The sequence below is a fragment of the Ailuropoda melanoleuca genome, chromosome 6, assembly GCF_002007445.2.
Source record: "Ailuropoda melanoleuca isolate Jingjing chromosome 6, ASM200744v2, whole genome shotgun sequence".
Classification (NCBI taxonomy): domain Eukaryota; kingdom Metazoa; phylum Chordata; class Mammalia; order Carnivora; family Ursidae; genus Ailuropoda; species Ailuropoda melanoleuca.
Window position 1 is genome coordinate 17,749,369 of NC_048223.1, and position 16,589 is coordinate 17,765,957.

A 16,589-nucleotide genomic window follows, 5' to 3' on the forward strand; every position below is an offset into this window, starting at 1 on the left:
GAATATAAAGTCACCCTGGGACAGCAGGGAAGGGGGAAATGGAAGAGAAAAGAAGGCAGGCAGGGTGTGCAGAGGGTGAATCCCCAAGGTGAGGAAAGGGAATAGAAAGGTAAGCCAAAAGTGCTCAAGAGAAACATCACCACCTGTCTGGGACCAAACCTGGCTACCAACAGCATAAAAAGGCCAACTCGTGTTGACAACACTCATGGCAAAAATACATCCCACACTTGGATTTTCTTCAGCTGAGAAATCGGTCACCCTGCCAGTCCTTCCAGGGAACATGGGTGGTTTCCAGAGGGGGAAGGAGGGGACGATCCTTAATAACACAATCATTTTATAAAGAAGACGGAAGGAGAGAAAAGAGACACATCCGAGGAGCCTCATGGTTTCAGACACAGTATAAAACTCCACATGCCCCACTAACTGCTAAACTGCCGTGACAAACTGCCTCCGTGGGCTTCAGGCAGCACGCTGCCCTCCAGGTGGCACTTCCCGGGCATCAGCCATGCCCCAGTGAAAGGCAAAGGGGACAAGGGACACGGAACCGCCCCTGACAAAACCCCCACTTACAAGGTAATGGGGGGGGGGTAATACCTCCAGCTTCACAATGCTTGGCTGACACCCTGTTGCAACATGTCCCCACTGCTGGCCAGGCAGGAAAGGGTCAAAGGAAGTGGCCCACTGCACCCCTGAAGAGAAAACCTCAAGATCAGCAACACTTGTGCTCCAGCCCCAGCGGAGGGTGCCTGCTGCAGAGCCAGCCAAGCAGGGGTGCGGAGGCTCCAGCAAGGTGAGCCCTGCCGACTTCAGCCTCAAGACCTCCCCTGGGGCAGGAGCCTTTGACCTGGGTCAGAAGCTGCCACAGACCCTCCCCCCTCCACTGAGCCCATCTTGGTCAAGCAGCTAGGCTTCCAAAATGCAGCTGCTTCTTTGCCAGGACCTCCAAGCAAGACCGCAAGGCAGGATACAGTCTTACAGGCGAGGGAGAGTTAACAGCCTGGTCCCCTCTCTTGCTGTAAATCAGCAGGGCCTCTGCTCTGGGACAGGTGCCCCATCACTCACCGCCTGCCCTTACCATGGGCCGTGGGGATGACGCGGTTCCCAGGAACCGGCCTGGGGCCACCCAGTGGGAACGCGCTCAGGGCCGTGGGGAAGGACGTCACTGAGCCAGACCTCCTCACCCGAGTCCCACGTGAGAGCTGCCACCCAGGCAGGCCGGGGCCCCACTGGAAATGAAAGTGACCGGGAAGAAGGGAGGCACGATGAAGTTGCGCTCGAGTCCCAGGAGAGCCAGGAGGGCGCGCCACGAGGGGAAGGAGTTTCAAAGGGCCCCAGGCTGCTTGCAACAAGAGCCTCACTGTTACCCCAGGGCAGAAAAGGCAGGAAAACGACAGCACAGATGAGCTCATCTTCCTTTGAACCCTCCACGTCCGTTATTGCTCCAACCTGCCCCTACGATGTGTCCGTGTGCAGTTCAGGCTTTCCGATGGTCAGGAAACGCCTCGGAAGGGGTAAGCACCGGGCGGCAGCCAGAACCAGGCAGATGTGGGTTCAAATCTCCGCTCTGTTCCTCACGAGGCGGGTGCTCTGGGGTGCCGCTTCACCTCCCCGAGCCTCACTCAGCACCCCTCCGTCTGACCACGACAGTAATGCCACCTTCAAGTTTGCTGAGCGGACACAAGAGAATGTACATGAGGGACCTACGACTCTACAGGCCGGGGACCTAGCAGATCCTCGGTACGTAAGGACATGGAGGGCCCCCTGAATAACTCAACCTCTCTAAACGTCACTCTCCAGCCCTGCAGAACTTTAAAAAAGTACCTCCCTCCTGCATGTGAAGCATTTAGAAAAGTGCCTGGTACACAAAGACTGCTCAAATTCCTCTCCTCTCCCTCCTTCCCTCCATCCTGAGTCTCTGACTCCGTTCTCGCCACACACACACTCCCAGCAAACTGTCGCCTCTATGTTGACTCCCAGCTCCCCACCTCCAACCGGCCCTGCGTCCTGGCCGGTGACATTCCCACTGCAGCCCTCACCATCACAGCTTTAACATTCAGGGGGGTGAGCTCACCGCCTTCTCCCAAAGCTGGGTCCCCACTGTCCACTTCCTCCTGGCATTCAGGCTCTTAAGGTCAAAACCCCGGAGTTCCCTGTGACTCATTCTTGACCACTGGTTAACCACTAAGACTGTTAAAGCTTCCCTTCACACACTCTCAGATTAAGCCACGACACCATAGGGTTTATGCAAAGGCCCAAGTAATGGTCTTTGGGCTCCCAGACCAGCTTCCTTATCTGTACTATGCGGACACACGGGAAAGATAAATGACACCCCCCACACACACACACACAGGGCAGTACACATGGTGCCCTAACACAGCCAGATCTCAAAAATGGTGCTGCCATTAATGTAAGACATGATATTTAGCATCCATGTCTAGTTGCCATCTCAAACAGTATAACTCCCCACACGTAAGAGCCCACGGTGGCTGCTGCAGCTGCTCGGCCCAGTCTGGAAGCCAGGCCGAGGCTGTTGGGTAGTCCCTCAGCAGGCCACCATTCCTTCCCCACTCAGGCCTCCAGCTCCCGTAAGGCTCCCTTTCCACAGTCCTCGAGCTGACACACTTACCCCAGGTTATGTCCACACGGGCTTCTCCCTCAGATCTCAGCTCTTTCGTCTTTTCTACCCTCTCTCTCGCACACGGGGGCTCCGGTGTGCCTTTCTGCCCAGACTTCCCCATACTCCCACCCCCTAGAGTGACCTCACCCCACTGGCTTCTTCCATATGAGGTCTACACCTGGGCCGTGCGGTTCAGTTCTCTAACAAATGAGCCTCCCCCTTGGGTGAGTACAAATGGTCCCATTATTCACGGATTCCGTATTTGCAAATCTGCCTACTCGCTAAAACTGATTTATAACCCCCAAATCAATATTTACAGCACTTGCAGGGTCTGGACACAGAGTAGCCGAACGGTTCGGTCCCTCCGCACGCGCGTTCCCAGCTGCCCCCTAACGAGGCGACACTCTGCCTTCTTGTTGCAGCTCTCAATGCTGTAAACAACTGTCTGCTCCGGTCTACTTCGTGCCATACTTCTCACATTTTTGTGTTTTGTCGGATTCAGCTGTTTAAATTGGCCCCCAAGCCTAGTGCTGAAGTGCTGGCTAGTGTTCGCAAGTGCAAGAAGGCTACGATGTATGTGCCTTCTGGAAAATATGTGTTTCACATAAGCTTCACTCAGGCGTGAGTCACGGTGCCGTTGGCCCTGAGTGTAATGTTAATGAATCAACAACGCGGTACCTCCAGAAAAAGAAGAGGAAATCTGCAGATCCCTACAAGTGGCTGCTCCAGTAAGTGCTAAAGTCAAGTCCCTCATGCGAGAGGGAGCTATAGACAAGTGGCTAATCTGGGGACTCCATTTGGTATCAAAGCACGGGAGAGCATGACCAATTAAAACAGCATTGTGGGCAACACTGTGTGATGCTGAAAGCCAAGTAAATTTACGATCATGTCCCTCAGGGTCAGGAAAATGCTCAGACCGCCTTGGCTGGTGTTTCATTATAAGGAAGTACTGTATATACTAAGTTACTTGTAAGAAATATATATTAAATTAGGTGTCCTCATATTTTTTTAAGATTTATTTATTTATTTGAGAGAGAGAGAGAGCATGCACACAGTGGAGAGAGGGAGAGAGAATCTCAAGCAGGCTCCACACTGGGAATAGAGTTTGACCCAGGGCTCGATCTCATGACCCTGAGATCACAACCTGAGCCAAAATCAAGAATCTGTCACTTAACCAACTGAGTGACCTAAATAAGGTGCCCCTAAATAAGGTGTCTTTAAAGACAAACATACATGAAAGAAGGTTAGGTATGGATCAGTTGATGAAAATGTGACCGGAGGCTCTCAGGACCCTGATCCTCTATTTCCCCCAGGAACAATGCCTCAGTCGGACGTCTCTCTAATTCAGCATTGGTAGTGACTGTGGCGAACATAACTGTCATGAATAATGACAACAGACTGTAATTACCTATGCCTTAGAATCACCTCGCTCGTATGTACTGACGGGGCTCCTGGAGGAGACTGACCACATTTCGTGCTCCACAATGGCCAGCACAGACACAGGGGGATGCTGAAAAAACACTCAGTAAAACACTTTCACTCGCCCATCCACTAGCCCACTGTTATCCAGAGTTTTGCTCTAGTTCTCAAAAGGGCAGGGGATGGAACCCACACTTTAAGTCAGATCAGCAGCAAAGATTCTACTCTTGCACAAAACACCCCACCCCACCACATATATTTTATGAGACTGAGAGTGGAATGCCAGCTCCACAGTTAGGCCCTTTGTTCTTTTTTTTTTTTTTTTAAAGATTTTTATTTATTTATTTGACAGAGAGAGAGGCAGCGAGAGAGGGAACACAACAAGTGGGAGAGGGAGAGGGAGAAGCAGGCTTCCCGCTGAGCAGGGAGCCGGATGCAGGACTTCATCCCAGGACCCTGGGATCATGACCTGAGCCGAAGGCAGACACTTAAAGACTGAGCCACCCAGGTGCCCCCCTTTGTTCTGTTCTGTCCCTAAAACCAGGGCCTGACAATTGGTAGGAACCCAGTAAATATCTGTTGAGTCAAAGACAATGATAAATTTGAAGGAAAAAAAATACTCAACAAGTAAAGAGAGTAATAACCCATCCCTGACATATCCTTGAGTTTAAGTCCCAACTTAAACTAGCCCTCTCCTTCTCCACTTACGGAGGGGTCTTCCACAAAACAAAACAAAACAAAACCCAACATCTAGAATTTCCCAACAAAGAAAGACTACAACCTTCTGTTCCTCTGTGATTAACAGAAGAATTCAAGGGATTATCCGATGCACTTGACCTGTTTCATTTCATGGGAAACAGGACTCTCCATCATTCAAGGCCCTCACCACATTGTCTGTTAGGGCTTAGAGCGCTTGCCCTCAGTGAAAAAGTCAATCAGATACACCCCTCCCCATCATTTTTGATCCTCTGACACACTTTACCCCCACAAGCAACTCGACTCGGTAGTTACTCAGGTGCCCAGGTCACCCTCCTGTCCTCAAATTCTTGACATTTTACATGTCTCCTCTCGGCCAGCACAGGACTGCTTCTGCCATCCCGCGGTTTCTAGCATGGCGGTCTTTTGTTTTTAAGGCCTCAGAGTCACCACAGAGACACAATATTTGAGAGCAAACTACATCTGGAATAATAACTTAGATTATTTTTCTTTGATCCAAATGCTTTACATGTACTGGTTTCATCTCTGTGGTTAAGTTGCAAAAATGGCTAGAATACTTTGCGGGTGCTTTGCGGTAGTTTCTTCCCCCCCCCCCCCCCACCTCTTGAGTTTGGACTGACTTACTCTACCCAACAATACATTAGTAAATGTGATGTAGGCAGAGGCTTGAAAAGGGCTTGTCCTTTTCATTCCTGAAATCCCACACCATGTGAAGAAGCCCTAGCTGGTCCAGTCACCCGGGATGCCTTCGTTGACCACCAGCCAAGTGCCTGACAGATGGAGCCAGCCCAGATCAGCGAGCCCCCAGACAACCCACGAACTGATTACATATGCATGACATCAGCCACGCCTGAGATCAGAAAAACTGCCCAACAAAATCATGAGCTAGGTAAGTGTTTTAGACCACTAAGTTTGGGGTGGTTTGTGTCCCCAGCAAAAGCTAACATACATGGCTCCATCTTACAGATGAAGGAACTGAGGCACAGAGACTCAGTAACCCACCAAAGTCCCACGGCTGTTAAATGGTAAGTTGGGGTTCAAAGCTAATAGGTTTGGCTCAGAGGCCAGGCTTTGCCAGGTATCCTACAGCTAAGCTACTCCACGAGCTCCAAATGTCTTCCCACTAGCCTACTTCCTCAAAGGAGCTTATGTGTGGGGTATGGACTTACATGACCACACAAACACACAACAGGCAACGTCCAGCACTGAATAACCCTGTTGCTCTTCAGGTTTGCAAAGTCTTCTGACACGTTGCAACCACGTAAAAATAACAAGAGTTGCCCAAATGTTCATCGATGGATGAATGAACAAAACACAGTGTATCCATACAGCAGAATATTACTCAGTCTTAAAAAGGAATGAAATGTTAACACATGCTACAACATGGACGAACCCTGAAGAAGTTAGGCAAAGAGAAATAAGCCGGCCACAAAAGGACAAATACTGCATGATTCCATTTATATCGGGTACTTATTCATAGGGACATAAAGTAGAACCATCACGGGCAGGGGGCTGGAAGGAATGGGGTGCTGATGTCTAGTAAGGATGGAGCTGCAGTTGGGGAAGACGAAAAAGTTCTGGGGATGGATTTGGGGGGGGGCCACAATATATGTGTACTTAATCCTGCTGGATTACACGCTTCCAAATGGCTCAAATGGTAAAATGTATGTTCTATATACTTTCCACACCTCTTTAAAAAATAATAACAAGCATGAGGAGTGGCGGGCTAAAAATGACAAGCCCAGGGCCACTGTTAGACAGGTTAGAGCCCAGGGAGCAAAGCAAGCAAGAGACACTCTCAGCTGTTCAGGCTTTACTGAGTCACACGGCTCCACCCCCTCATCGGACGTCCCCCAAGACACACTGAAGGCCACATGGGCTGACAGATATGTCAAAGCGGCCTTACAAACAAGCTCCAGCTCAAGGACAAAACCCCTCAAATCCATCAAAGCCAGTTCCCTGCCCCCACCCCAGCTGGGCGCGGGAGGCTGGGTTCTACCTCCTCTTGGCAGAATGTGGGCTGGATTTTCACCATCACAGGACTGAATCTGACTCATTCCTGATCTGCCGTGACATCAGGAATAAAGTTAATGCAAATTTTTGATAAGCAAACAGAAGTTCTACAGGCCCAACCATTACAAACCTTTGTAAACTCTTTCTGGAAAACCAAGCTCTTTGAGTCTCCTCTCCATCGGGACTCTGGATGGATGGACAGGGGCATTCGGTCAGTATAAAGCCACCACTGCAGGATGATCTCTTACACAAAAAATAATAATAGATACACATCAAATATTAACGGAATACAAGGGGACTTATTTTCTTCATTTTGTTTATTTTCCAAATTTTCTACAACAACAAGTTGTTTCATGGAGCTGAAACCTAAGCTCGTGCAGGGAGTCTGCAGTCAGACACACGTGACCTCACTGAAATCCTACAGACAACCTCGCAAGAGAGCCAGGGCTGCTCCCGCAACCATCCCTGTCACATAGGCGAGGACGCGGAGGCTCTGGGAGCGCAGCGCCTCGTGATACAACTTGAAGCAGGGGCTCTGAAGGCATCTCTCAGACACCGTCCCTGCTGTACGCAGCCAGAGGGTCCGTAAATACAGAAAGGAAGGGGGTGGGGATAAGAAAGAGGAAGAAAACAGGAAGCCCCACTTGGCAGCCGCTGGAGGGGCACCCCACCCCCTTCAGCATCGGGAAGGTCAGAGGATGTGGGGGCACAGACTCACCACCTGGCCCGAGTCCAGGCAGCCCACCATGTGCGCAGATGAAATGTGACATCCGCGCCCGGCCTCGGCCTTTGAGCGTCCTTCCAGTTCCTCGGCTACAGACCAACAAGGTCCCTTGGGGCTGAGGGGCAGGGGGTCACTCTGGGCTATCCCCGCCCTTAGTCTTCCTGCCCCACCTGCAAGAAGGCAGGGGTTCCCTTAACAATCATCTTGGCCTCTGCTAGCTGACAGTGAGTCAGTCACCCCCAGGGTCTGGGTATGATCTCGAGACCTGATGACTCAGGGACTCACCCACAGAACTCCACAGCTGACACAATCACTGTCCTCACCAGCCAAGAGAAGGCATGAGAGGAAGGAGCAATGCCGTAGTTCGCAGGTGCCCAGCAGCGGGACCCTGCCAACCCAGCTCCTTCCGACCTCTTTCCCCATCAAAGAGGACTTGGGTACAGAAGAAAAGAGAGTGGTGTGAAATCTATCCCAGATGTGTCACAGACAACTGGGGACCTACCCAGCATATGAGATTTAAATGAACCCAAACCGGACAAAACTGGATTTCCCAGCTGTGTTCCTACCCCTCTGCTCACATGGCCATGCGCAGATAAGTTGGTAGTCAAGGGGCAACAGAGGAAACGCTCAGAATGCCAAGGGCGGGCCAGGAGGAGCATGGACTCTGCTGGTGACCCGCCAACTCATCGTTCACGCATCTGTTCAGGCATTCCTCGTGGAGCCGCACTACTACAAACAAGTCAACAATAACCACTCAGCCAGAGTGCCACGGGGAAATGGCAAATCAAGGAATGAGGGATGGGGGTGCTGGAGATGGCGAGTGGCAGTTATACCAATGGTAGCCCAGGAAGGCCTTGTTGATACAGTGACATTGGAACAGAAACCCAAAGACAAGGGAGTGGACCATGCAAATTCTAGAGCTGAGACAATAAAAGCAGAGGGACCAGGAAGTTCAAAGACTCTGAGGTAGGAGCACATGTGACATGAGTACAGCCAAGGTGGACACCTCCCACCAGCGGGGGCCAGTACCTGATAGACCGACCTCCCCCGGCCCCTGAACCACAAACATCCCTTTAGCCATCTCTGTGCCGAAACCCAAACTCTGGGGACCAGGGGGCGAAACGTCTGCCACAACTCCAAGGGCTTGTTTTAACAGACTACTCTTAATCGTCCTGAGGCGCAGGCACGTGGATGGTTTTAACAGATATTTGTGGGTCCAAGAGAGGCAGAGGGCAATAAATTCAAGCACTGAAGACTTTCAGAGAGAGATTTCACAACCTCCTCAGTATTCATCTGTGCTTACGTTAAGTATCAGAAATTTCCCCTCCAACCTAACCCGAACCCTTCATGCTGCAATTTTATGTCAAGAATACTACTCTGGGGGCGCCTGGGTGGCACAGCGGTTAAGCGTCTGCCTTCGGCTCAGGGCGTGGTCCCGGCGTTCTGGGATCGAGCCCCACATCGGGCTCCTGTGCTGTGAGCCTGCTTCTTCCTCTCCCACTCCCCCTGCTTCTGTTCCCTCTCTTGCTGGCTGTCTCTAAATAAATAAAATCTTTTAAAAAAAAAAAAAAAAAGAATACTACTCTGGGCTACCTGGCAGTGGTGGTGGACAGCGACACATCCCCAACTTGGGGTGCACCTGAAAGACTGCTGGGACACAGGCACTTTTAAGAGACAGTACCTCAGGGTTCTGGAGCTTCTGGAGACTGGCCAGCGCATTTTGAGAAGGGCTTCATCTCCCTGGAAAGCTAGAGGCCTGGGCGGGGCCCAGAGGAAGGTAGAAAGCGGGGGCGGCTGCTCAGAGCTTGTTGCAGACCAATGAGTAATTGGCACTTTGATGTTGTACAACCCAGTTCAGCTGGCCACGGAGGGAGGCAGGGCTCAGGCAGCCATTCTGTCTAGGAATAAGGTGACTTATCTGGCAGGTCCCATACAGAAAGCTCAGCTCAGGGTTCACAGTGTGAAACCCAAAAACATAGCTTGGTTCTTGGTAGAACCACCAAAGCATCAAGGGGATCCCCTGAAGAGAAACTGGAGGGGTGCCTGGAGGCAGGGCAAAGGGGAAGAATGCCCAACTCTTGGCCCCTGACCCTCAAATGGGTCTGAGCTGTACACGTTCCTCCATTTCTGGGGCCTCATCTCCCAAGGGTTCACCCGCCCATGATCTCCCCTTCCACGTCCAACAACCTGCCTGTGCACACAGTAGGTGCTCAAATACCTGTCGCTCACACTTTCTGGCCAGTAGAGACCACAGCTTCCAACACATAAACACACACCAGGGACAGGACCCACACTCTCGACCCACTGCTTAGGCCTGCTTCAGGTGGCGAGTCACACTGAAGAGACACGGGACTGGGAAGCCAGAGTGGGCGGAGGTATGTAAAAGCCCCCCGCCCCGGGGCCTGCTGAGTGTTGGGGGCTCTTTTCCTCCCCCTGTTCATGGGGCCTGGCTATCAGAGGCTGGGAGGGGCCACACCACATCTGTGAAGCCAGAACTAGGTCCTGCACCGCACAAGACGGCCCAGCTGCCTGGGGAGTGGATCTGGGCACCACCTCGGCGTCCAGGCGGCACCCACTCACAGGGCCATCCAAACGCCAGCACCCATGCTCTGTTAGTAGCCTCGAGAGTTGGAATGGAGCAGCTTGCGGGGGGAGGGAAAAATAAGAGGCTGTCTTCAAATGCAGCTGTTTACAGAGTCACGGTCGTTCTGCCTCCCAGGGGACTCAGGCTTCTACCCTTCGGCGGGAGTCACGCAAGTCAGAAGGTTTGGGGCACCAGGCAGGGGCAGGGCAGCCAGTCTGGGCTCCCTTACCTGCCTCGCCACCCTCCGCGCCTCCCAGTAGGGCTTCGAGTCCTCCACGGCTTTGCCAATTTTCTTCACCAATTCGTCCAGCTTCACCGTTGCTTCCACCAGCACAGAGCGGAACTTCTGACGGGCGTCCTGCACCAAGGAGAAAACAAGGAAACAGTTCAGGCTTGAGAAGGAATCCGTGAAAATCCACTTTCCCTAGCCAAAAGCACCAAGGAGGGCCTGCACACAACCTACAGGCCCTGAAATTAATACTTTTACAAGACAGTGTCTAGAGCAGCACTGTCTGAAACGTTCCGGAATACTGGAAATGTTCTGTCACTTGTACGGTCCAGTATGGTAATCACTGGCCAAATGTGGCTATTGAGCACTTAAAATTGGCTAATGAGACTGAGGAAATGTGTTTCTAAATTATTTCATTTTAATTAACTATATTTAGATTTTAAAAATAAGTATGGCTAGTGACTACTATATGAAGGTAGACAACTCAGGTTTTTTGTTAAGATTTTTTTATTTATTTGACGCAGAGAGAGAGAGAGCGCACGCGCACAAGTTGGGGAGGGGCAGAGGGATGAGAATGGTACTGGTGCCACGGAACCCAGCGGCAGAGAACCTCGCCAGGCCAGGTGAGGCGGGGCAGTCTTGTGGAAAACAGCCAGAGGGGTAACATCTACACAGAAGTCAGAAGCGTGAATGGTCACTTGTGGGGAGGGAGAGGAAATACCTAGCCCTGCGCAGAGGAGCACATTCAGCAGAAAGGGGAGAGAGAGGCATGGGGTTTCCAAAAAAACCCAAAGAAACTAGAAGTCTGGAATGTGGAGAATGGCAAGAGATAAGGGTGGCCACCCACGCTGGAGACAACCAGAGCAACCCGGTAAGAATCTGGAAGGGAGGAACAGGCAGGAGGGCTGTTCCAGGCTTAACCACACTGAGAAAGTCAACAAACCCAGATCCACAGACTTCACGAGGAGGAAATAAAATTAAAAAGAAGGACTTTAGTCCAATGTCTAGGAAGACCTATTGGAAGTTTGATCACAGACCCTACACCCCTCTACTCCTTTTCCCTCCAGCATTTGCGTGACACAGCCACAGGGCAGCGGGGGCGGGGGGGAGTTAGAGGGAGAGGCTCACATTTAAGAGGGGAAATGGCTACTCAGAGAAGGAACGACACATGAACACCAGCGGTGGGGCTGCCCCAGGACCAAGCAGCCATCCTGCTGGTAGAACACGTGTGCGCTCCACTGGCCGCAGAGGGCCTGCCTCACAAGGCTCTGAAATCTCTAAACATCGAATCATAGGGGCCTCCTGGGCCAACGGGATGGCTCATGGCGATGAAGGAAGGTCTGCTCACTTCTAGTTCATTCCCCTCCATCATATGGCGCCAGGGCTTGCTGGATGGGTTTGAAAATGATGCCAGCTCCCCAGCATATGAGGCTACCGCCTTCGCCTCGTTCAGCACTTTCTCAGCTCCTGAGCCCCATCCTACTTCCAACACTGGCCTTGGCCCTTTCCCCAGTCCTGTATCATCATCATCATCATCTTCCCTGTCTCCTCTTCTACCTAGCCAGGCCCGCACTCACCTGCTACAGCTTCTAAAGACGAAGAACCCACTAGATTTGTCCTCCAGAGAAAGTGCCTTCTCCCAGACTTAACTTCCAATATGTAGGAGGCAGCATGTTGTCCGAAGCCTGGGATTTTATATATGTATATATAAAAATCATGATGGATCCAATCCCATCCAAACCTCTGTGAGGCCCTGATCAGCGAACTTATTAATCATTTTTATCCCCAATAGCTACTCTGCACCTCACAGGGAGGGCACGTAGAAGAAATAAAGGAGAAAGCAAACGTAAAACTACTACTAGTTCCTGGACACCCAGCAGATGCTTGGTAACACACAGTCCACCCCCACTGCCCTGCCCGACCACCTGGCACAAAGAGAGACCCACGATCCTATTTTAAGAAACACCAAGGAGGTCTCCCTGCGGCGGGCGAGGCTGACATGGTGGAAGGGGCAGCCCGTTACACCGGGTGGGCAGACGCTTTGCAAATGCGCTCACACGCATGACTGAATCCTCGAAGTCCCCACCGGGGGAGGCAGCGCCAGTGTTACCGCCGTCCAGACAAGTGAGAAAACTGAGGGCCCAACCAGTCGGCATGTGACCCAGGGCAGATCATGTCGTCACCCTGGTCCTCTTTTGTAAAATGAGAATTGGGCCCCAAACCAGCAGCCTATGGGCCAGTAGGCTTAGTGCCTTTGGTCTGTACACTGTGTACTAAATGCCAGGAAAACCCATATTTAAGAAAAGAAAAAAAGTGGACCTCTACCGTTCTCATAAAGGAAAATAATCTGATAATCTGGCAACCCTGGGTCCCCATTCCTACCTGGCACCTGCCTGGAAGTGGAATAGAGGGTGCCCCCTTAGAAAGAGATTGCCTGGGCAGCTCAGTCAGTTAAGCATCTGTCTTCGGCTCAGGTCATGATCTCAGGGTCATGGGATCAAGTTCCGCATCAGGCTCCCTGCTTGGTGGGGAGTCTGCTACTCCCTCTGCCCCGCTTGTGCTCTCCATCTTCCTCTCTCTCTCTCTCCCCCTCCCTCCCCAAAATGAAATCAAAGAAAGAAAGAAAAGAAAAGAAAGAAAGAAAAGAAAGAAAGAAAAGAAAGAAAGAAAAGAAAGAAAGAAAAGAAAGAAAGAAAAGAAAGGAAAGAAAGGAAAGAAAGGAAAGAAAGGAAAGAAAGGAAAGAAAGGAAAGAAAGGAAAGAAAGGAAAGAAAGGAAAGAAAGGAAAGAAAGGAAAGAAAGGAAAGAAAGGAAAGAAAGGAAAGAAAGGAAAGAAAGGAAAGAAAGGAAAGAAAGGAAAGAAAGGAAAGAAAGGAAAGAAAGGAAGAAAGGAAGAAAGGAAGAAAGGNGAGGAAAGAGAGGAAAGAGAGGAAAGAGAGGAAAGAGAGGAAAGAGAGGAAAGAGAGGAAAGAGAGGAAAGAAAGGAAAGAAAGGAAGAAAGGAAGAAAGAAAGAAAGAAAGAAAGAAAGAAAAGAAAGAAAAGAAAGAAAAGAAAGAAAAGAAAGAAAAGAAAGAAAAGAAAGAAAAGAAAGAAAAGAAAGAAAGAAAGAAAGAAAGAGATTGCCCCTTCCAGTCCCCAACACCCCCCCCCACACGTGCCTGAATCACACCCGGCCTGCATCACTCATTTAGGTGCCCAGCCCAGCCCCTTGGAGACTTTCGATTTGCCAAGAGCTATTTTGGGCCCTGGTGAATAGAACCCACCCAAGTCTGTCTTTGTGAGGGAGAGGGATGTAGAGTGCAGATGGTAGTTTACTATGGGGCCGATGCTATTATAAATGCTTTAATTCCATCAATTTGTGCAATCGCTAACAGCCTTATCAGGTAGGTGCTATTGCTATTATTTGCATTTTACAAAGAGGAAAACTGATGCACAGGGGTAGCTTGTCTGAGGCCACAGAGCTGGGAAATGGCAGAGCCAAGATTTAAACTCAAGCAGTACACAAGTATAATGTGTGAGAAATACTAAGACCTCAGTATACACACAGTGCAACAGAAGCACAACTGGGAAGGCCCCCCAAAGTGTCATCCAAGCCAGGCCGCAAAGAAAGGGGATGTGGGGGTGTCACCAGACAGAGATGCAGGGGCATCAGCAGCAGAGGGAGCAGCAGGGGCAAAGAGCCGCAGGCCAGGGGGCAGGCGGGGGCTGGAACAAGAACCGGCACGTGTGCGGAGTTAAGGCATTGGAACTTTATCCCAAGCACCGTGGGGAGACACGGTGGATAGGTGTATTTATTTCAACATAAGTCTCAACTGACCTCCCATGCCCCATCGGAAATGACCCAAGAATGCGTTCTACCACAAAGAGGAAAGTAATGGTAGTTTACTGGAAAGCTCCTCTGAGAAGCACTTCCAAAGTGGCGATCACGTGAGCACTGAACACCGGCTACACCATAGTTCTGTTGGGAGGGAAGGAAGTGTTTGGAAAGGGGGGTGTGTGGGGGAACAGAGGGAGGAAAAAGATTAAAATCTCATCTTCCAAGTGGGATGCTGGCAGATGGTAACTAAAACTGACAAATCAACAAGCAACCACACAGAGCCCACTACTTAGAGTCCTAGAAGTTCTTACCTAATCAGCTAAAATACGTTAAGCTGACCTATTAGACTGGCTCTAAAAGAGGAAAAAAATGGGAGTGGGGTAGAAGGATGCGACACTAACGCGGGTTTGTTTTATTTTGTTTTTCCCTTTTTAAAAACCGTGGTAAAATACCGCGGTGAATTTTTAAGCAGAGGCATGACGGGATCAGATCTGGGTTTCACCAAGGAGTTCACAGGGCTCCTCAGGTGATCCTGAGGGGCAGAGTCAGCGACCCACCAGCCCGAGTAAGTGTATGGCCACCAAAGGGTATCGCACCCAAGAGACCTGATTTGACACCAGCGTTTCCCTCTATCAATGAGGCTGTGTTGGCGGGGATGGTGACGGTGACGCACGACTGGCTGACGTCCAACCCCCAACAAGCCTATTCATCCAAGATGCGTTAAAAGCTGAACACAAAGCCTGCCTTCTCCCCGAGAAGATAAGCAGACCCAGTTCCATTACGATTCTACAGAGAATCATAGCCATTTGAGTAACAACTCTCCACAAATACTGGAGCGTGAGAAGCCACAAACCAAAATCTCTCCTGCCTGCCCCACGTTAACAGCCCTGATTTTCCTGGGCCTCACCCAGGGCCCAGAAGTGGTCATGTGACCCAGGCCTGGCCAATCAGATTTGGATACTCCTAGCCTCGGTGAATGTGGAGGAAGAGCATGTGACCTATCAGAACCAATGAGACTTCATCCTGGGACTATTCTGAAACTGTTAGAGGAACTGTTTTCCCTAGAGATCGCTGAGAGAATGGAATGAAAGCATGGAGCAGATGACAGCCATCTTGGCACCGTGAAAGGAGAGCCTGAGAGAAGAAAGTCCCAGCAACACTTGGAGCTTCTGGACCCGGCAATGCTTCACAGTCTAACCCTATACTCCAACTTCCGCAGATCCGCAGAGCAAAAACAGCACACACACACACCCAGCTGTCACCACTGTTTTATGTTTTGTTCAAGCTAGTTGAAATCAGATTTCTGTCCTTTGCTATTGCATGAAACCTTAAAAAAAAAAAAAAAAAAAGATTGAGAAGGATGCCATAGTCATATTAGTGTAGACAGGGAGGGCAGGGTCAATCTATAGTCCACACCATGGCAAAGCACTGTAATTAAATATGGTTAACTGCTGGAGGTTCCCTCCCATGACAACAAAGCCATGCTTACATGCAGCAGAATCTGGCACTTTAATTCAACCTAACCTGTATAAAAACATTTCTTTAAATCCATCTTAATGCCAGTTGGCCACATCTTTAAAGACACCTTCCACAACTGAACTTTTGTGCTTTATGCTTTAGTTCCTAGTTCAAGGCAAGAACTGACCGTGGTTCTCCTATCTCCTACAATTACAGAAAAATGTGTTTCCCAAGACCAGAGCAGAGGGTCGCTTCTGGAGAGAGCACTGACCCTTTTCCCTACAGTAAATGATCCATGCACTTCCCTATAAACTTATCTCCCGAGAACGAGCAGACCTTTCACCAGTCAAGAAAAACAAGTCATTTATCATCCGGGGCTGTTTACCAGCTGATTTTTTTAGATCAGCATGTGAAGAAGTTCTAAAAGAATTCCCTCTGCTTGGATCCCTCAGTTCTTCAAATCTGAAAACTGTGTCATTTCCATTAGGTGACTCAGGCTGAGGGCAATTTATTCAAGCAGAGAACTGCTGAGGGAGGCACCGAACCCCTATGTGAACGCGTCAGCGTGTCAGAAGTATAGCCGGCATCAGCAAGCACCCCGGCGAAACCAAACCGGCCAGCACCAGTGTGCTGGTTGTCCCCAACTGGGGACCGGCCTCTATTTTCTGGCCAGTCCACTCACCTAAGCCTCAATTATCTCGCCTGTAAGATGAGAATGACAGCCTTTCCCCTTCACAAAGGCATCCCCAGAACCAAGTAAGATGAAGACGGGACATCAGTTTTTTAAAATGACTACCTTGCTCTTTCCCTGTGGGGACCCCGTGTGCAATGGATGCAAACAGTAGCCTCCTTGGTAGTGAATGCAGCCTGTTGACTGTATGGGTTGCCCTAAGGGACCTTGGAGACAGCCCCTTCCAGTGGACGTTGATGTCTGACCTCATGCTATCTCCAGTCTAGGCTCCGCACCGGGACGCGGGGTGCCTTTGGAAAGCCCTAGAGCACATCAGCCAA

General features: G+C 50.4%; 1 protein-coding gene and 1 non-coding gene across 4 annotated transcripts in view; one reads left to right on the forward strand and one right to left on the reverse strand.

Moving 5' to 3' along the window:
• The window catches only part of SH3BP5 (SH3 domain binding protein 5), a 73,789-nt gene that overhangs the window by 34,974 nt on the left and 22,226 nt on the right, over window positions 1–16,589 (reverse strand). For all 3 annotated transcript variants that reach the window (XM_034663685.1, XM_034663687.1, XM_002915342.4), the window contains exon 3: window positions 10,304–10,432. In XM_034663685.1, coding sequence (XP_034519576.1) covers window positions 10,304–10,432 — 129 coding nt within the window. The remainder of the gene's footprint in view (window positions 1–10,303; window positions 10,433–16,589) is intronic.
• LOC117802857 lies at window positions 16,352–16,488 on the forward strand. The gene has a single exon (XR_004626372.1). It is a non-coding gene; the product is annotated as a small nucleolar RNA SNORA70 (small nucleolar RNA).